The following is a 21,479-nucleotide window of genomic DNA, read 5'->3' on the forward strand; positions in this document are numbered from 1 at the left end:
TATCCTCCAAAGCTTACTTTGACTTTATTTGCATACTTTGTTAGTGACTACTGAGATCGTAGGGTCTGGTCAGTTATTATCATCTTTAGTGTATCGAGACAAACATGCATGCATAGCACAAGACAGAGCGTGAAAATTTCTCAGTTCTGATTTTAAATTTCTTAAACCCTTCAGGAAACTTGATCTGTATAAACGATGTAACGATCAGTCTCTAACTGGTAAACTAAAATCTTCTCTCCCTTAATCTCAGGCATTACAAGTGGAATTATGAAAAACCTGTGAACTAAGGAAAATAAAGTGACATATCTATACAATGACAAACGTCACAACAAATTGTTAAATCAGATTTGTTACTGATAGCTACAGTTATATCTTGCTAACATCGACCTTTGCTGACGCTCATCCCAAGGCTGTAATTTAATTTCTGCAATGACTTGTAAACAGAAAAAAATCTCATTCCTGAAATTGCCTTTGGAAAGGAGAAATGAAACTCCGTCCTTATAAATTCTGTTTCTTTCACTTTTCATCATACATGTACATAAAAATTTGTCTACCCCGTCTTTAATGACATACATGTCACCATTATCTTTTCAGTCAGCGAAGTCTTCCACAGATTTCTGTGCTTAAACTTTCTACAACGTATATACGCTTTTGACAAGCAGCTACCTACATCGACATAATATTTTTCCAAATTAATCTACTTTTATACACATGCCAACGAATAAGTCAAATTTGGTCCCGATAGCCGTAGTTCTTCTTAAATACTTCCGCATTGAACTGATGTTACCTAATCGGAGGCAGACATTTGACTTTTGTTCTACCTGAAAAATCAAAACATGCAACTTTTTCAGGACTTGAAAATCTGAATCAGAGAACTAACCTTTTTTTCTGCTGTTTCTATTACCCTGTTCGTTGTTTGTTTGACAGCGTTGGTAGTTTCTTTCAGTCTTCTATTAATAACAATCTTACGAAATTTGTCTGAGTCTTTTGAAATAGTAATGTACAAGTCACCATGAGCCTTCTCCCTTTGTAGATCATGGATAATGTATTGAGGGATAGGCAGATTTCCATACTTAAACTGTACATCTTCCTCTTTAAAGGATACCTCCCCGTTGCAAACACGAGTTTTCAGTACGAGGTTTTCACCGGGTCTGAGGGATATTTCCTTGTCCAAAAGAAATTCTTTCATATTTGGACGAGTGTAATACTTAGGTGTGTCATTGATGGACTTGATAACTATTACTCCAATCTCAGGTTCGGTCCTGTAATTTTCAAGCAGCCACTTTTGGAAGTCTTGGAAGTCATCTGAAATCGTAAATTCAGGGTCCCATATTTGAAGCCGTTCAGATATCTTTCCGCAGCGAGCGATACCTCTCAGTAAAACAACAGGAGAAGGGTTTTCTTTTGATTGTGTGGCCAGTACAGGCTGAGGGGTATTCTGAACACCTCTCTCATAAATGCTTTTCTTTTCTGAGGGATCGTGTGGAGGATAGTCTCTACTTAATTCTGTGTGGCAGGGGTAAACGCTTTCATGCGCTTGTTTAAGTGACGAAGTTCTCTCCTGTAACATCACAACTTCGAAAAAATCATATGGATCCAACTTCACCTTTCCGTTATTTAACTCAACAACAGACACCTTATCCATTTTACTGGTTTCTTCAGTGAACACACTGTATGTAACTTCACCCTTTGTTGATTGCCCATTACAAAGCAAGATGATGACTTTTTCAACTGTGAAAAAAGTGCGAAAAGATATCATAAATATTGGTATGGTATGATGCTCCGTATGGTATGACGTTTTATTTACAAAATAAAAACACTCAACTCTGCTTAATTAAAATCTTAAGTTTTAAGACTACTGTGTTCTTTCTCTCTCACCGATTGAATTGTCATTCAATACTAGTCATGTATTTTCCAAAATTTTTTAAGTCGAGTTATTTGAAAATGATTAACACTCGTCCAGCAACCCGGCCGGATTTACATGCCACTACGGCAAAATGTCAAACTGACAGTTTGCAGTGGTGTAGGTCGTGCTTCGAAAAACTGAGTCATGTTTAATACTCTGGAGGGGGCTTAAGAGCAATTAACAAATGGTAAACACCACAGCGTACACTATTGAGTTATGGATGCACGCGGGAGGTTGCTAAGCACGAAAGAAGCGTAAGAGTCGCTCGAGGCGATAGCCGAGAGCGACTCTAGCTTCTTGAGTGCTTAGCAAACCTCCCAAGTGCATCCATAACTCAATAGTGTACGCTGTGGTGTTTACCATTTGTTTTATAACATAACATTGATACATTGTAGCTAAAGAGTTCCCTTTTATTTAACAAATCTTACGCGACCAGAAAAAACAAGCGCGCGCGGAAAAATAGTCTTTGCATTTGCTCACGTCAGCAGCGTACACCCATGGGCAAATGGGGGACGCTAAATTGACCAATCAGAGCGCGCGCTTTACTTTGGTTATGTTATAAGATGATTTGGTCTTATCGACTTAGGTGACAATGTAAATTGGTCACCGTCAATCCACTCAGTTGATAAAACCAAATTATCTCTTTATTCCCCCATCAACGCACCACCAATTTGGTCAGAGACTTGTCCCCTTTATATGTTTTGAGAGGAGTCCACTAAATTGATTGAGGCGATCTAGCTTGACGAAAAAACAGAGGAGTATTCCACGTTCTGACGTAAAAACGGAATAAGAAACAAGACACAATTAACTTAAAACTACATAACCGTACAGTCAGGTATGATCATCTCTTTCCTAGACCATCCCTACCCCTTCTCTCAGACAATGATTTCGCTACTTAGGCATTGAGCGGTAAGATTGTTTCTGGTCAAACGGAGAGACATTATTTGTGATTAAATGCATCGAAGAGCAACTTGAGTAATGACGATGAGAGCATTCACCATATCACAATATAAAGAGAAAGGGTGGTTCGAACAATTTTGATGAGATGTCTTGGCCCTGAGGAGTAACTTAATGATCTTAATTCGAAGACTTACCCCCTTTATCCACTGCAAGTCTAACAAGTCGTTGTAATTCCCTTGATCTTTGATTGTCATAACCATCCCTAACTGTAAAAACATCCACCACTAACACCGAGAATCTGAAGTGACAATCCCTCAAGCAATCTTCGACTTTAGTGATTGGAAGGTTGGCAACATAAGGATCCTCTGACCAGCGAAGGAGGCTGGATGGAAGACTTTTAAAAAAATTTTCTACATCCTTCACGGACTCTTGTGACACGTCACAGCCAAAAATCGCCAGTTCTAACGAGTGAAACACAGGTGGTCGTACACTTAAAATGTTTCTTAAAGGAGAAGTACGCATATTGAGATTCTCAAGGGTAATCTACCTGTTAGAAAATTGTTTGCAATTGCACTAAGAATTCAACCATGGACTCCTACATTTTGAAAACAACTTAGTTATGGTACCTGGCTGTACACGCCAAACCACAACAAAAGCATCATCATTTTAGTCAATTGTGTATTTTCATTAAGCTCTTAACTATTCAAAGACATATTAAAGAGATAGAAAGCAGACGTTTGAGACTTCACATTAGTCGGTGATGAAAATAAGATGGTTTGCGTAGCATGCTTTTCCTTTGACTGTGTGGGCAAGATTTTTGTTATTACCATATTTTAGCGTCATATATGATCTATTACTGAACAGAAGCACGCCTACTTGAAATCTTTTCGAATTGAGAGCACAAGGCGAATTGATCTCAGCAATTGAGATTAAAAGGCTCACTGTTTGGCCAACAGCAACAGACATATTATAGGTGTAACATTAGTTTAATTGCCCATCTAATACTTACTTATCAAATTTATTTACTCTAAAGACTGTAAGAGAGCAAAAAAATTACGTTTTTGATATGAACTAGCACAGAGCAAAACAAGAATTATTATCTATATCTATCACCTTTCAGGTAAGTGGAGAAGGGGCCTTACTATTCTCCTTTAAATCTGTGTTTTAGACTTTATTCTAACCTTTGGTTTGTCCAATTTGTGGAGGGATCATTTCCTTGGATCTGGCTCCTGGATCACTGCTAATTGCTGTGTTTTGCCTGTCCCTCAAGATACTGCTGCTCATAGTTGTACTATCGAGAGGGTGTGCAGAATTGTGCTCTTCTCTATCCTTCCTTGGTCCAGTTAACGCTTCATACTGATACAAGGAACTGTCTTGTTTCGTTGGCATCTTTGATGCAGACTGTCGTTCGACTGACGAGGAACAACTTCTTTGTGAGGAAGGGAGCGTTCTTTCTTTCGGCGGTGGCGTCGCTGGCTTTGGTCGTTCCTCTCGCTGAGGTGGATTATATTCAAACTTTTGTCCTTTCTTGTTTCGATCAAAGTGATGCAGTAGAGCATGTTCGTGAATCGGTCTATGTTGTTTGTTCCAAGAAAAGATGAAGCTCCTTCTACCATCAAGATACTCTTCGCCGAACTGTGAGGCAACTTTCCTCTTCGCCCAACGTGAAATAACCTCTCGATTCTCTTCATCGTTTTCCTTGTAGTTGTCATCTCCCCCGATAACGACGATGACATCTCCCCCTGTGGACAAAACCGATTCAAATGTAACGCAGGCTCAGAGCCTTATGAGTGTTATCACTTAAAATAACATGCATTGTTATATGACCCGTACGACCCAAAGGGTGCCCTTACTGAAAAACACTGGGCAAAAAAAATCCTTGTACGCTTCAGAAAAAAAAAATATAAGGGGCCGAACGCAATGACATGTGCAGGGCCGGGAAAAGACCTACGGCGCTGTGAGCTTAATAGAGATTAATTTAGGGATTGATGAAAAGAGCCATACACACTGCACCTTTGAAAATTCGCACAAATGAAGTATAAAACACTACTTGTCATTGTCCTGTTTTGGTATCAGCAGATACGCACAACCACACCAGACTCTACAGTCAGCTGTGAACTCGAACGCACCCGATAGGCCGTGATAATTTCTAGTTCTAAGTATAGAGGACCGTTATCCAGAAATTCGAAGAATAAATATATCTTATTAGATGTTTTGTTGTGTAGTATAGACCACTTTCATAAATGGCTGCCGTATAAATATTCTTTTGTTTAAATTTAAATTAGCCCTACTGGCCTCGCTTGAGATAATGTATTCTTTTGAATTTTGTACTGGAGAACGAGGCCAGTAGGGCTAATTTAAATTTAAACAAAAGAATATTAATCCGGCAGCCATTTATGAAAGTGGGCTGATAGACCACTGAGTATTTTTACGAGTTGTGCCGTATTTTGACGAGCCCGTAAGGCGAGTCAATATACGAATAACGAGTAAAAACAGTCAGCGATACTACACAACAAAACGTCTGATAAGTTATTTGTTATCCAAGTGCGTGACAGAAGTATGCGAAGCGGAACGGAATTGGCGCGTTGTCGTGTTGCTGTTTCTATTTACTTCAATAAATGCAGAAATTTCCTGGCTGTTTAACTGTTTTTCTTCGTTTGATTCCTCTAATAAACTTGGATCTATATTTGCCAGCCATTCCGAGTCTTTGTCGTCAGAAATACGATTCAAATTTTCCACCATTTTTTTTCGTAACTTCAATCCAATTCTTCGCTTGCGTGATGCGAGAAAACCTGTCTAACTGGTTCTCTGGTTGTTCACCTGGCTTTCAACAAAAATTCTACCAGGGCATATATAACAGAAACAAGAACGGAATTCCAAACTTGTGCCTTTTTCTTGCTGGGGAGGACGTATCACAAGGGAAACTAAAATTCTATACTAGGGAGGAAAAATATTTACCAGTGAGTTTTAAAAAAAAAGCCATCAGGTGCCATGGAGGTCAAAATTCCACCGGGGAAGGAAAAATAACTCCCCAGATCGGGTTCCACCAGATCTGTGACAGAGGGGTGTCAAATACCGCGTTATATTTTGTACTTGTCTGTGCCGTTATTTGTACTCTACGGAGTGTAGTTGGATAATAAATAGGCTAGCCTGCGCAGCGGCCCTAGAGGGAGGGGGGAAGGGGGTGGGGAGCCGAGCGGAGAGAGGCTCTCCCCAAGCCTCGTTCCGCTCGCCCTCCTATCCCTTCCCCAAGCCTCTCTCCGCTCGGCTCCCCACCCCTTTCCCCCTCCCTCTTGGGCCGGTACGCAGGCTATTTTAAATAGGCAAGATCGGACAGCAGACTTTGAGTATATCACTCAGAAATGCAGCAGTAGGGATAAAAATAATATAATACTAATATACTACCTTAGACATGTAATACGGATCTAATGCGCCTCAAATGACTGAAATAAATATATCTTATCGGGCTTTTTGTTGTGTAGTACCGCTGAGTATTTTTATGAGTTACGCCGTATTTTGACGAGCCCGTAGGCCTTAGCGCGAGTCAAAATACAAAAAACGAGTAAATATACTCAGCGATACTAAAAATCAAAACGTTTGAGAGATTTATGATCCAAGATTTATGATCATGTGGGGTCAAATTTCGCGGATATGATCGACATTTCTGGAGTTCAAATATCGCGTGATATTTGCGCTGGTCCCGCGCGTTATCGTGATTTGTTTTCTACGAAGCTCATTTGGATAGTAAAATAAGTAAACCTAACAACTTTAATTAGTTAAATATCAATTTGTTGTGTACAGATCTCGCAATCATCGAAAGTTAAAGTAAAGATAATAAATCGAGCAATTCGCGGTAGTTGCCACGTTGTGGACTTTACCCAAAAGGAACATTCGTCTACTTTGATTAGCAGAAGATGTCAGTTTAAATATATGCTAATTTCCTTCGCTTTCAATTCTAGTCAGTGAGGATTTTGCTGGAGGAAATATATGACAAATTTCGATCATACTCATCAAATTGTCACTGCCTTCCCTGAAAAATAATCTGTTTACCCGGCCAGAGAAAAAAGGCATTTTAGGGCATGATTGAATCTTTCAGATAGAAAAACATTAAGGGAAGGCACATCTACCAAGTGAAGATACTTCCGCCACTCACCCGTTGCTTCACGTAAAGCTCTGTATATCTTGGCGTAACCAATGCCAGCGTTGTCTTCGTTGATCGAGAGTCGAGATTTATGTGCATGAACCACGAAAAAGGCCATATCCATGTCTAAGTTTGGAATTTTTGCGACCATTTCAGACATTTGAGCAGGTCTGAATGAGTGTTTCTCTTCAACATGGATGCTAAATTTCTCCAGCAATTTCTCAACAGGCTCTAGTTTGCATGTGTTATCACAGTTGAACAGATGAACTCGCTTTGTTGACTGCGACATCTTTTCTCTGGCACAACCTTTTTCGCTTTAAATTTAACTGTAGAAGAGAACTTCACAAAATCTAACACTTCATATTCGTCGATGAGATCAGACGAAATCGACTGCGCAATGTTTCCGAGAAAGCCCTTGATCAGCATAGGTCACGTAGATCCCTAAGTCGCGCAAGATAGAAACTCTCAAGGGGATCTAAATGAAGATTCTCTAAAAAGCAATAGAGTTGCTTTTGATAGAGGACAAAAATCCAATTCACCACAGCGTACAAGAGATTAATTAATTCCTCACATGGCTTATGAGTTCCTTGTCAAAAGGAACATCTGTAAAATCACGTGATAAAATTCTCGGAAATCACACGAGGCCACTTGAAAGGGAAAATTCCCATCATCATCTTGCAACTTGTGTTTCATTTGGTGTCTCGTTTCTTACACGAACACATTCACTCGGACTGGAATAAGGATAAAACTCGTCTTTATATAAATCTTCAAAAATGGGGGTAAGTTTTACAATAATTTGGCTTATTTTCAACAACTTCTGCAAGTTTCGGTTCCCTATTTCCTTTCACTGGTGATCGTAATGTGCGTCTTAAATGTTATATTATTCATTTCGATGAGCTGTGACACTAATATTAATCCCTCCAAAAGAAAGATTTTTTTGGAGAAAAAAGACGTTAAGGACTGGGTAAGCTCTCGGCTAACGGTGCAAGCCGAAGGTTTAGGCTTCGCTGAGGTAATGACTTTCAGTCAAACTTGGGCAAATGCGGGCAAAAATTGTAATCGACTCAACTAAAATCTAAAATGATGTGCAGGAGAGATTGTTCGCTTCCTGGAAACTGAAAGTAAAATTCTTTCTACAACTCGACCCCTAAACTTTCAGTTTAGGAAAATATAAATGAAAGCTGAGTGCATGAAAGAGAATTTTGAAAAGAAATGACGAGAATTGATAAGTTTTGCTGGAAGAATTTAAGTTTGTGAATTAAAATCACGGCTTCTCCTTACTTCCGGTAACTTCCAGGAAATTGGGGAAGAACTGCACCTTCCACTTTGGAAGATTTTAAATCCACCTGGTTCTTAAAAAAAAAAAGGTAATGATGCTTTCTGAGCTGGTAAAAAGCCCAGATTTAAAAATTTTTCCTGCACTTAAATTAATGATTATCATGTTCAACGTTTGCAATTGCACTGACTCAGCTCGGAAAACTTTGTATATACGCATGCAAGGTGAAAGCAAGGAAAGTGAAATAATCTTAAGATATCTTTCTCCGGTTTAATTAATGGAAATTGATGTGCCTTGTCTGCCTCTTACCTTTTTTATCCTCAGAAATCTGCCCATATGTTAAAGGTTCTCTTTTAATATTGCCTTGCGTGATCAGTCATTTGATATCCGTAATACACTGGGTCGCAAGGAAGGTTCTCAAGGTAGGATGGGAAGGGTCACGCATTTTTCAGTCAAGGAGATTTTCTGTGAACAGAAACTTGAGAAAAACAATTAAAATGGAATTGATAATAACTGGTATTATCATACATTAGACTTACATTGAAAAATCAGGTTGGTCGAGAGCATTCAATCAACAAACGATAGCGTGTGGAGTTTATATGATAAATACAATACTTGCGGCGGATTTTGCGTTTATTGTGTCGAGTTTAAAGTCAAATTTTTACAAACATGAAGAGAAGCGATTTTGCGGATTGTTTAAAAATTAATGATAAACAATTATTTGATTTGTTTTCGCATGATATTTTGAGTAGGAATTATTAAACCTCCTGTCTGTAATATCTGCCTCAGCCTTCGGTTTCGGCAAATAACTTAGAACTCGGTCTTGATGATTCATGACATCATCCTTAACCTCATCTAATTATTGTTTATTATCAGTAAATAAGGCCTGTTCGCAAAAAATAAATATACGGGAAAAATATCAAGCTCACAGTGGAAAGTCTCAAAATGAGACTTACCACCTTCCAAATTTTCGATCACTACTGTTGATTATAAATCTCCAACCTTTGAGAATGTTGGATACTATATTGTTGTCTGCAAGATAGATTGGACGCATTTCAAAAACTTGGTAAAACCTTTTATACCCAAATTCTCGCCTAATACAGGTGGTGGGGGATTCTAGTATAACGGGAGACTGTGTCATTTTTCGAACTGGATTATGATCGTGATATACATTATCCCTTGACCTGTTTATGAAAGACAATTTTGAAAACTGAATTTGTCACGAAAGCGTGACAAATAAAATAACTTGAGTCCCAGGCTCGGATTACTGGTCGCTGTTCAGGAAATGAGCCCTCTTCGAAGCAAAAAAGAGGAGAAAAGTTCCATTCGGCGCAAATATCGTGCCTATATGACGATCCGAGCCTCAGACTTACCGATTTTGATTTTTACATAGAAATATATTTCAATTTTTGCCTTTAGAGTGGTTCTAGCCAGGAGACTTACTACACTTATGTGGATAACACAGAAACAAAAAGGCGCGAGGCAGAGGAGAGAGAGGCGAGACGGCTGGAGAATGAACGAAAGCAACGCGAGAACGAAAAAAGGTTGCGTATAGCGAAAGAAAAGGCGGAGGAAGAGAGGAGACGACGAGAGCAACTCAAGGAACAACGGCAGAAAGAAGAAGAAGAAGAAGCCAGAAGACAAGCAGAAGAACAGAAACGCTTGGAACTGGAAGCCGAACTTTGCCGACGCCGAGATCAGTTGTGTAATTACAATTTTGGTGACAAGACCAGGCTTGACAATTTTATGGGGCTAAACGTTGATGATGTAACTCAGCTTATGATCGGCGTATTCGGCCCCACGGGTTCTGGGAAGAGTTGCTTCGTCAACACGTGCGAACGAGCGGTAAGAGAAACAGAGAGGGGATCCGCCCCGGATAGTACAACGGGACAAGAGGGAACCATTACACTCCAAGACTACCTGCCTGAGATGTTCTTCCACTTAGTAGACACGAGGGGCTTCTTCAACTACAACTCAAACGAGAACATCGAGTTTCAGAATATCCTTTTTGGCAAAATTCAGCCCGGGGATAACATTGCACGCTCTACTGATGGTGAGAACAAACCACAAGAGATGCATCAATTCCCGGCATTTGGACAACGAATGCATGGAATCATTATTGTGGTTAAAGCCAACGACCCAAGACTCACTGAGGGGGCTTTGAAGGACTACTTGAAAGCAGTTCGAGATGTCCTTTGAAGAAACGGTACTATATGAATTTGAGAACATTATAGTTTAATATCCACCAAAAATAACAAACAAGAAAAAATGGTGTTGGATTTGAAGACGCGAACTTATTAAATAGTGGAGGACAATTTATAACAATCGTTATTTTATTCTTTATAGGAATCGCCCCAATTACTGTTATCACCCATCGGGACACACTGCAAACAGAAGACGACGAAAAGGACGCTTTTGACGAGGCATCAGCAGCTACAGGAAGCTCCCCTAGTCACACCTTCTTCATGTGGAACTATACCAAAGACAAAAAAAAACGTAACCCTAAGATAGAGCGAATGACATTCGACATATTGCATTATGCTCTGATGACTGCTGAACGAGCTGTTAAGATCATGAAGCAAAAAGAGAAAAACAAAAGAGAGGACGAGATGATGAAAGCTCTGGAGGGAGTTACAGTCAGTGGACAAGTGGCACCTGATTCCGCTGACGGTAAGCTCACTAGAGTGAATGAAATAGAAATTTAATTTATTCTTGTTTTTCTCGTTGCCATGTTCCCGCCAATAACGTAGCTCCAATTTCTGCCTTTAAAAGCTCACACAACCCACAATTCCTCTATTCGCTCCGACGAAGGGCTAACGCTCGAAACGTCAGCTTTTGTAATCGTAACGGGGGCAAATTTACCATTTCAACTTTGTTGATATCTTCAAATTATTTCGTTACTCCCACCGACGCAGCCCCAAACAATTTCTTTCGAAACTATCAGTCGTTATTCACTAGAATGATGCGTGTTATAAATAAATAATAATCATCTTTATCCAGGAAACTTTTTCATAACAAATATGGTTTTCAAAAAGGACCTCGAAACTAGATATATATTGTAGAAACAAAAAAGCAATAAAATTGCAAAGGGATTAAAAGGATACAAAAAATGCATAAAAAATTAAAAATAAGTATAAATAAAAATTAAACGTAAGTAGCTATATTATAAACTTAAAAACATTAGGTTTAAAACTATTGACATTCTTTGAGTCTTTGATCGTCTGACTGAGGGAGTTAAAATCAGAAACGGCATGATATTGTGTTCTTTGCTTCCCCCAATTTCTTTTGACACGTGGTAATCTAAAATTGCCTTTGTTACGTGTATTATGCCTATGAAGTACGTGTTGTCTAATCAAGTCCATATAGTGATTAATTAGGCCATTGATGCATTTGTATACGACATTGAAGAACTGAGACTTCTCTGCACCATGAGTCATCGATTTCATTAAATGTGTCAATTTAACACTGTGCTGAAAGCTCCAAACTGTCGCTAGTGCTGGGAAAGAAATTAAATTAAGAAGTAATTATTTTTCCCCACAGCTTCGGTGAAAGTGTTCTTACGTTTCCTCCAAAAAGAATATCAGAGGTCGACAAATAGCATCATGACGGCTTCGAGCAAGTTGGCCAAAGATGACATAACAAGTGTAAAGTTGTTAGCTATGAGCTGGAGTGAAGTTCGTCAGTACTTTCCTGCTGGAATGAGCAGAATGATCGAGAAGGAGCTCAAGAAACGAGGCATGATCTCTTGAACCATTGAGTGGCGACTAGACACGGACTTGACGCTCTTGAGCAAAATTTACCGATTTTTTTCTAATTTTTTAGGGCAATTAAAAGGCTAGTGTTGAGCATGCAATTGCTTTTGAAGGACAGCATTTCATTTCTGATGTTTAGGATAAAAAATGTATTAATTAATACACTGTTAGACTCGTGAAGAGAGATTTTGATTCTAGGTCCATAGGTTTACTTGTCAGCTGTTGATGTTTCAAAACATAGAATTTACGAACTAAATACTATAACCTCCTTAGACAGTTTAATCAAGAATTACATCAGTAAAAGGAACTAATGATCAGTAATTAACTACGATAATTTGTTGCCTGTTTACTTGTGGGTGTTAATTAAAGGCTTTTTGTTCTTTTGCCATCGATCATTATGCCTCATCTTAATGATTCCATTCAGTTCTCATAACCAGTCGCGGCCTTGTCATTCAAGTACCACATTTCCCGACTATGTTCAAGTGTGAAAGTAGCTAAGCATCAAGATTTGCGAGTTTTTTTTCTGAAGGGGTGTCACAGATTGAAAGGATCACTAGGGGGAGGGATATGTAGGACCTGAAAAAAGCCCTTGCCAATATGATATTCAACACCGCAACTGATGATGACAGTTCTAACATTGTTGCATCTTGTTGGTGCTTTTTCCATGCCAAATCTTAAAACTGGCGATGCAAATAAGAAAAAAAAGTACCAGGAAAGGTTCCAAAATTTTTTGCCTAAACTTTCTTTCAATTCAGAGACTCTTTTTCCCACTCCCCACCCTCTCATCCCTCACCACTTTACAGTAACGAGTCTTACAAACGATATACAACTGGTACAGATGAAGGAAATGTTTATAAAGATAAGTACTAACTGAGATAATCTTAGTAAGTTTTCTTACTGAGCCATAACATAAGCAGGCCTTGATTTCGGGTCCATAAACTTCAAACTGTTAAAATGCGCTAAAGATGCCCTTTGACTAGTGAGAAAATTGGGTCAGAAATCTCTCCATTCCATTCCTTGAAAAGCTAATTTTCCCACCCAAAATCAACCTCGTGTAATTCCTAGAAACCGTTAGACTCTGACCGGTGTGAGTCACGGAGATCCAAGAACATCACGCAACGTGAAAAAACGTGGAAATGAGAGATACAAACAGAAAATCATGATGAACAGACATTGTATCGATAATTTCCAAATGAGTCAATTTGCTCTTTGTGAAAGTCCAAAACTTTAGTGGCTAAGGGTAAATTACCTATCCGGCTACAGCGCTTTTGATCAAAAACCGAATATCATCACAACATCATGTGATTGCTGGAGAAAGCTTCATTCTTAAAAATCCTCACTTCACATCACTAATCACCATCAACGAAGCGCCTTCAACTATTCCCGGTAAGATATTATTTCTCTTTGAGGAGTTCAAGCCAGTGTATTCTCCAATATGGAGGTAAGTGTTTACTCATTTAGATAGGATTAATTTACGAAAATTTCAATAGCTTTTTCCCAGTTTGGGCTTATGTTTACAGTCTCGATGGGAGCCGATGCTTGACTGAAATGATGAACCCGGCGTTTCTTGTGATGTTACATCGTCGGATATGGTCAGCTATTCCTCTAGATCTCCATTACGTAGAGAACCTCACGTTTCCAAGGTTTAGACTTAGGCTACGAAAATTTCAGTTTATTCTTTTCATAACAGACCGCGCGAGAAATCCTTTACAATTCTTGTTTTCTCGGAAATTAAACCGAAAGTAAATACTCCGCTCAAATTTTGATGTAAATAGTTGCGGATTTCATCTCACCAAATTCCCCCTGAACTACAGTCCAACCGGCTTGATTAGGAAATCTGCAAACAAAAAAGAACTCAAACTCGATTTTTTGGTCGCTAGCAAGACTTATCTGTTCGTTCTAGATTGCAACAATTTCGGAAAAAGCTTAAGAGCCAAACCCGGTATCTCATGCAACATTTGCGACATCGCGTCATATCCATCTGAACCGAGCTCAAACCGGCCACACAACGCGCAATTAACCAAATTGAGAGTCGAAGAGACGCTCATTCTGTTAATTTTGCAATTGTAGAACGTCTATTACACTCCCTAGCATACAAGTTGGGATAACAGGAAAAAAGGGGGCTCAAAGGGCTTGTATAGTCCTTCCGCCATGGTTTACGTCTAACCGTCACCACGCCAACGGACAAAAATTTGCTGTTCGTAACGTGACGCCGTCGTAGCAATATATGTTCTTGCAAGCCCAAAAAGAAAGTGTAAATATGCCACATGATTCCTAATTGTCACTAAGTTAATTGAAGGCAAGACAATGAGCATATAGAAGAGTACTTAGCTTAGAACTTGGGATCGCATGGTTCATGCGAAGTCAAAGTGCTTTTTTTTCAAGGGCGAAATCTGTACCGGCCTGTACTTGAAGCCGAATAGGCCGTGCAGCCTTCATGTCTATATATTATTTTTGAGGATTGATGCAAACCTAAAACTGATATAAATCTCTCCCATCCACACAGTCAAGTATTTTTTTATAATTGTATTTTCACCATGTTGGTTGAGTAGGATCTTCATAAATAGCCTGACTGCGTTTTAAAATACGCTTTTACTCCAGAATAGTTATAACCAGGAGACTCAAAACACTTATGTGGAAAACACAGAAAAAGAAGAGCAAGAGGCAAAGGAGAGAGAGTAAACACGGCTGGCAAACGAACGAAAGCAACGCGAAAAAGAAGAGAGGGAACGTACAGAAAAACAACAGCAACAGGAGGAAAAGAGGCGACGAGAAGAATTCAGGCGAGAGCAACAAAAGGAAAAAGAGGAAGAAGAAAAGAGGACGAACAAAAAAGTTTGGAATTGGAGGCCGAACTTTGCCGACGTCGGTAGCAGTTGGAAAATTACAAATTTGGTGACAAGATTAAACTGGATAGTTTCCTAGGATTGGAAATTGATGATGTAACACAGCTCAGGAACGGTGTGTTTGGCCCCGCAGAGTCAGGGAAGAGTTGCTTCACTGAACACAGTTGAGCGGACAATGAGGCAAACTAACAAGGGGACCGTTCCGGATCAGTCCAAAGGAGAGGAGGGGACTAGTATACTCCAGGACTACCTGCCAGAGTTGTTTTTTCATTTGGTTGACACTCGGGGTTTCTTCCGTTACAACTCTGAGAAGGTTGTCGAGTTTCAAAATATTCTGATCGGGAAATTTCAGCGTGGTTCATGATAACATCATTCGCCCTAACGAAGGCCAAGTGAGTGAAAAAGATATGCATCGATGCCCAGAATTTGGACAGAGACTGCATGGGTCCATCATTGTTGTGAAAGCCAACGACCCAAGATTGAAGGAAGGGGCTTTAAGAGACTACTGGAAACCATTTCAAGATGTCCTTTTTAAAACTGGTATTGCTATACTTTTTCTTGATTTGCAAAACTAAAACTTCTTTCTGAATTTAATCACCAAGCTCACCAGTTACCATCTCTCCTTAACTATCTACTCGTACTATACTATTATTAGGTATCCATCATCTACAAGCTAAGGCTCTCCTATTAAGTGTAAGCCGCAATGAAATATTGTAATTCCCATGGAAATATTCCCTGATGTTGAAGGAAAAACTCGAATGTAACTGACTTTTAAGTCATTTGTTTTTCACTTTAAATAGGTATCGTACCCATCAGTGTAATTACTCACAGCGACGAACTTCAAAATCAGGAAGAAAGGAATGAGGCCTTCGAGGATGCATATAAAGCTACCACAAGCTCGCCGAGTCTAACATTCTTCATGTCGAACTACACCAAAAACAACAAGGAGCGGAACCCAAATATAGAACGAATGACATTTGACATCTTGGAGAGAGCTCTGATTACCGTAGAAAATGAAATACTGTGAACCAAATGAAGCATCAAGAGAGAAACAAAAGGGAAGATGAGATGATGAAGGCACGGGAGGGCGTTACATACAGTCACGTTACATACAGTCACGTTACATAGAGTCACGTTACATACAGTCAGTGGAAGTCGATTGCTAAATGAAGCTCCATTCTCGTAAATCCTGACGGCACATCGCTGATCGCTATCAACAAAAAGCCTATAACTTTTGCCGGGAGGATATTCGCTTTAAGGAGACCAAGCCAGGGTATTTATTCAACATGGGGGTAAGTATTTACTCACTAAGATATGGTTCATCATGTCCGCAGATTTTACTAGCTTATTCCTTGTTTGGGCTTATGTTTACATTCTCGGAGGGACCCTGTGTGCGACTGAAATATTGAATCCCTCATTCGAATATTACATCGCCAGATATGGTTAGCTACTCCTCTAGATCTCTATTACATGCAGAATCTCTCGACTGGAAGTCTTAAACTTGGGCTACGAAAATGTTATCATAATTCTTTTCATAACAGACCACGCGAGAAATACTTTAAAATTCTTGTTTTTTCGGAAACTGAAAGTAAATACTCCGCTCATGTTGATGTAAATACTTTCAAATTTCATCTCTGTCAGCAAACTTTTATCAACGCTTGATTGGGAAAACTGAACACAAAAGACAGCTCAAATTCGATTCATTTTGGTCGCTTGCAAGAAGTAGGTGCGTTCTACTGAAAGTCCTCTATTGTGCTATCGGTTTCTGTAAAGAGACTAATGAACAGAGAATCAAAACGTTTTTATCTGAACAACATGCAACAAACAGAAACAAGGATTCAAATGATTAAATGGTCAACGAATTCAAACTCACTGTCGTCCATTTTGCACGCCCAAACCCGATGCAGATCTATGCATGCGCGTGGATTCACCGCTGGAAAAAAAAAAACTGTGGAAAATCAGGACTGGGCCACCGGGCCACCGGGCCTCCGGGTCGCAGGCCATTGCGGGTCGCTGGGTCTTCGGGCTGCCAGGTCGTGGGCCGTGGGCCGCGGGCCTGCTTTTAGCAAAACCCGATTAATACTGTGTTTTCTGTTTATTCGAAAGGTAGCATTTGAAACAAAAATGTAGGTTACCGAGTGTCGTTTCTAAGGTCACCGATTATCACCTTCACGAAACTGAAAGACAAAGACAGGGCCTTTAAAGGCTCCTAGTGGGTTATCATTGGCTAATTTGCCGTGATTGTGCAAGCTTTCTTGTTTATATTGTCTGTGAGTTTGACAGTGTATTGTATTGTGAAACTATTTGTTTGTAATTAAACTGAATAAAGTTCGAGACAAGTGCGAATGACCGCCACATTTACTTCCGCGCGTGTCGAAACAAACCAAAACGTACGCCGTTTTTTTCTGTAAGCTTTGCAGAAAACTTCCCTCTAAAAGAAGGTTTTATTCATTATTTAGGCACATATATACTTATTGTTATCTGGGGTGAATCTAATGTGTCATTTTGCTCATCAATCCCTTTAAGTTTGAAGTTGTCGCTGTATTAAATAGTAGCGAGCCACGATTACATACTGTATCTTGTCTGCTAGTTTGGTAAGACCTTGGTGAGAGCCAAAGATTCTAGTTATTGAGCGTGCCGGCTTGATCTTATCTTTTTCACTCGCAGCCCTTTCTTTTAAGCGTTCTATGTGCTCCTGTGATTATTTTTCTCAGGTCAGAAAGGAATCCAACAAAAAGAAACATAAAGTTGCCACCCCTTTCAATGCAATTAACTCAAGCGACAGAGACAGAGATGATTTTGAACGAGCATTTTAACCATTTAACTGTCTCATTGACTTAGATATTATTCATTTTACACTATTCTAGAGTAAGAAACCTCAAGCTGAAAAAAATCTAGGCAAGAAAAACGAAAAATGAAGATGAAGAAAATGAAAGAGATAAAGCAGCCACCGAGTACCTAAGAAGTTTGATTTCGTGGAAATATTTTATCCTTTTTACGCAAAGGTTATTAGTTATCAGCACAGTAAGAACTTTGGATGCTTCCTAATTATCCAGAGGATGTTTGTAAACTACATCTACAGATGTCTTTTGAAAAGTTTGTTTGAATGGACAAAACCTAAATTAAAGCTACATGAAGGTAACGCTGATCAGTTCATTACTTGGGCAAGGCCACAGTCTGCCCAATACAGAACCCTCAGTCATATCGCGCATATTAGATAAACAATTTTCTTTAATGAGAGGATCATACTTAACACGAAAATATTGAGCGTCACTTTTCAACCTCTCATGCATGTAAAATCTTCATTTCTGGCGATAGTGATAAGCTTGGTTTACTTGTGATCATTTTATATTAGTTCGTCGTGATCCCAGCGTATCGTTTTTTCCTATCTCCCATTTCTTTTCCCCACCCTTCCTTTCTGTCCAGAGTTTCAGCCGCAGAGTAAACGTTGTTTAAACAAATCAAATCAAAACCCCTTTTATGCACAAATATTGCTTCTTTTTATGCGAAATTTGGTTCCTGGTCTGGTCCTACTTGTCAAGGAAAGGTGTGACTGATGTCCGTAGGTCGCATGTAGGTAAATATATTGATGGGAGATAATTTTCAGGTGGAAATCATTCCCACCGCCCCCTCCCCTCCCCTTCCCCTCCCTCCCTCCCCTCGCCAAAAACATGGCTCAAAGATCATATTGATGATGATAATATCGTGTCAATATCGGGCTATAATATCATCCGTCGTGATAAGAAGAATTTCGATCACGGTGGGATTTGCATGTATGTACGAAATTCTATCCGTTTCAAGGTGCTGCATGATTTTATGAACGATGAATTCGAAGTTCTGTGGATGCAAATCTGGCCTAAGCGCCTCCCCAGGGAAATACAGTCTATCATTTTTGGAACTTTTTACCATCCCCCTAGCGACTGCAAACTTTCAGTGGGAAACTGTCTGTACGAGTCAATGTCCACGATTGAGGCTCTGTTCTCTGATTGCGGTGTTATTCTACTTGGGGATTTTAACAAGCTGGATCTCTCGCGTATTGCAAACGCTTTTGGTGTTAAACAGGTCGTTCCCTTTCCAACCCCTTGGCAGAGCAAACTGGACTTGGCGTTTACCAATCTCGACGCGTTTTATGATGTGCCCAAAAAGTTACCACATTTTGGGCTCTCCTATCACGCCACAGTCGAAGTTCAAACCTTGGAAAGGAATAAGCTACCTTCTTAGAGGGTTGTACTGCAATCGAAAGACTTGAGGGCGACAAAACGATTAGCAATGCGAATATATTTGGAGGAGATCGATGTCTGTTCCCTGGTGGGTAGCTTGCAGACGTGTCAAAAGAAAACTGACACCTTGGAAACTATTCTTAAGACCGGTATGGACATTTTATTACCTCTAACACCCAAGACTGCTATAAACAACGACGGCCCCATAGACCAACAAACAGTTAAAATATCTCATCCATCAGTGGCAAGCAGCGTTCGCTCGAAGAGATCTGGTTTCTTTCCGCAGTTTGCGGAATCGAGTAAACCGTCTGCGCAAGTCGTGCCGCGCCAAATATTACGCATTCAAAGTACAACATTTGAGCAACTGTAAACCACGTATATGATGGAAAGAAGTGAAGACTCTTGGGGGGATGAAGTCTGCCACTCGAACAGATCCCATGTCTATCTTGAGGCACGTTGATCCAGGGCATAATACTGGTCCCCTTCCCTTACTAATACTGTTAACGAGGCTTTTCTTGCGCCCATGAGCACCTTCGCGCCGCTGGCTCAGGACCCTTGGTTTCTGAGCATCGCGTACTAAAGAAACTCTCTGCACTGAATCCAGCCAAGTCCTCCTGGCCGGACATGATACCATCTTGGCTGCTAAAGGAAAATGCGGATTCGTTGGCCTCATCAACATCAACATCATCAACTGTTCGTTTGCAGAGGCCCGACTGCTGCAGTCCTGGAAGCATGCCGACATTGTTCCGATACTAAAACGAGTTCCGGTATATGATGCAAACAGGCACTTGCGGCATGTCTCCTTGACACCTGTGCTATCAAAAGTGGCTGAAAAATTCGTGGTCGAACAGTACGTGAAACCTGCTGTGCTCGCGAAAGTGGATCCAGGGCAGTTTGGTACTATCCCAGGGTCGATCACCACAGAGGCACTCATCAGTATGACGCATGCGTGGAATAGTGCCACTGACGGGAACGGGGCCACTGTAAGGGCAGTACTATTTGACTTTAAAAAGGCAGTTGATCTTAATGATCATGGGATACTAATCCAAAAGCTTCGCCTTTTTGACATTCACGAGGCCGTCATCTCATGGTTTACTGACTTCCTGTGTTGCCGAAAGCAGCGAGTGTAACTTGGTCAAGAATGTTTTTCAGAGTGGCGTGATGCACCGGCGGGGGTCTTGCAAGGCACCAAATTGGGCCCCTGGCTATTCATAATTATGAAAAATGACCTTGACATCCCAGGTTTTGATCTATGGAAGTATGTTGATGATTCTACGATCTCTGAAATAATACCTAACGGACAAGCAAGCAACATTCAAACCGCTCTTGCTTCGCGTGTTGCTTCGGACAAGTTCCAGCTAAACGAGACGAAGTGTAAGGAAATTAGGATTTCTCTTAGTACAAAGGAGACTCTCGATCTCGATCCTATAGTTACTAATAACAAACATATTGATATTGTTTCGCAGGCTAAGATTATTTGTGTAAATGTTTTGAGCGACTTAAAATGGAACCATCACATTGCTGAAGTTGTTAAGAAGGCTAGGAAACGTCTGTTTTGTCTCTCTCAGTTAAAGCGCTCAGGTCTAGGTTCTGATGAATTAGTACAGTTCTATCGTAGCTGCATTCGCCCTATTACTGAATATACCTGCCGAGTCTTTCATGACAGTCTACCCGTGTATCTTTCTCGTAAGTTAGAGGCAGTGCAAAAGAGGGCGAAGTGCATCATTTTTCCATGTGTTCTTCATGACGAAGCACTAGTTAAGGTAGGACTTGTAACTCTGTCAGGCAGAGAACAAGCCCTGCTGGACAAACGTTTTAGGAACATTTTGGAAAACAAAGACAGTAAGCTTAAGAATTTACTGGAGATCGCCCCACAAAATACCAAGTGTTATAACCTCAGGAAGTCACGCATGTTCAACCCACTTTTCAAGACTGAGAGATTTCGTAAACGTTTCATTGTTTCAAATGCACTTAAGGCACAAGATTTCTGATTCCATATTTTAGTAGTCTGCCCTTGTAGATCTAGTTTTAGTCTCTTTAATTATGTAGGGATTTATATATATATATATTTTTTTTTACCATGTAAATTTGACGTAATTCAGCTTTTGGGTTACAAAGTTTATTTATTTATTTATTTATTTACTTACTCAACTTTAATTATACAGATCTTAACATAATATACAAATTGAAGCTAAATTAACAACTAAAAAAAATTCACAAGATCTGAATAATTAGGTCAGTTTATACAAAATTCGAAGATTCCTTATAAAAATAAACTGCCTCATTTAAAAGTAAAAAAATGTTACGTACGATATATTGCATAGTAGCTCCAATAGTATAATTAACATGACAATAATTATTAATTAATTATAAAAATCTATCCTTATTTGCATTAAATTTGTTATGATAAAAATTTATAAATACCGTTCTTAAATGAT

The 21,479-nt window shown here is 39.7% G+C and overlaps 2 protein-coding genes and 1 pseudogene across 3 annotated transcripts; 2 read left to right on the top strand and 1 right to left on the bottom strand.

Moving 5' to 3' along the window:
- On the bottom strand, positions 1 to 7,495 carry LOC111343204 (uncharacterized). Of its 2 annotated transcripts, XM_088726259.1 has the most exons (5): positions 6,960 to 7,495; positions 3,988 to 4,548; positions 3,001 to 3,267; positions 1,607 to 1,731; positions 1,092 to 1,305 (listed from the first exon to the last, which is right to left on the bottom strand). In XM_088726259.1, the coding sequence occupies exons 1-5, from the start codon at positions 7,234 to 7,236 to the stop codon at positions 1,240 to 1,242; spliced, it is 1,296 nt and encodes a 431-aa protein (XP_088582385.1). In that variant the 5' UTR covers positions 7,237 to 7,495; the 3' UTR covers positions 1,092 to 1,239. The 2 variants fall into 2 exon arrangements, with proteins under 2 accessions (XP_088582384.1, XP_088582385.1); XM_088726258.1 differs by having other exon boundaries at positions 1 to 1,731; positions 6,960 to 7,424.
- Positions 7,496 to 7,567: 72 nt separating this feature from the next.
- LOC148727575 (uncharacterized) lies at positions 7,568 to 12,367 on the top strand. The gene is made up of 4 exons (XM_088726297.1): positions 7,568 to 7,726; positions 9,643 to 10,429; positions 10,570 to 10,893; positions 11,764 to 12,367. The coding sequence occupies exons 1-2, from the start codon at positions 7,721 to 7,723 to the stop codon at positions 10,420 to 10,422; spliced, it is 786 nt and encodes a 261-aa protein (XP_088582423.1). The 5' UTR covers positions 7,568 to 7,720; the 3' UTR covers positions 10,423 to 10,429; positions 10,570 to 10,893; positions 11,764 to 12,367.
- A 1,043-nt stretch (positions 12,368 to 13,410) lies between these two features.
- LOC148727576 (uncharacterized) lies at positions 13,411 to 15,848 on the top strand (annotated as a pseudogene).
- The last annotated feature ends 5,631 nt before the right edge of the window (positions 15,849 to 21,479 follow it).

This window comes from Stylophora pistillata, chromosome 7 (genome assembly GCF_964205215.1).
Source record: "Stylophora pistillata chromosome 7, jaStyPist1.2, whole genome shotgun sequence".
Taxonomy (NCBI): Eukaryota; Metazoa; Cnidaria; class Anthozoa; order Scleractinia; family Pocilloporidae; genus Stylophora; species Stylophora pistillata.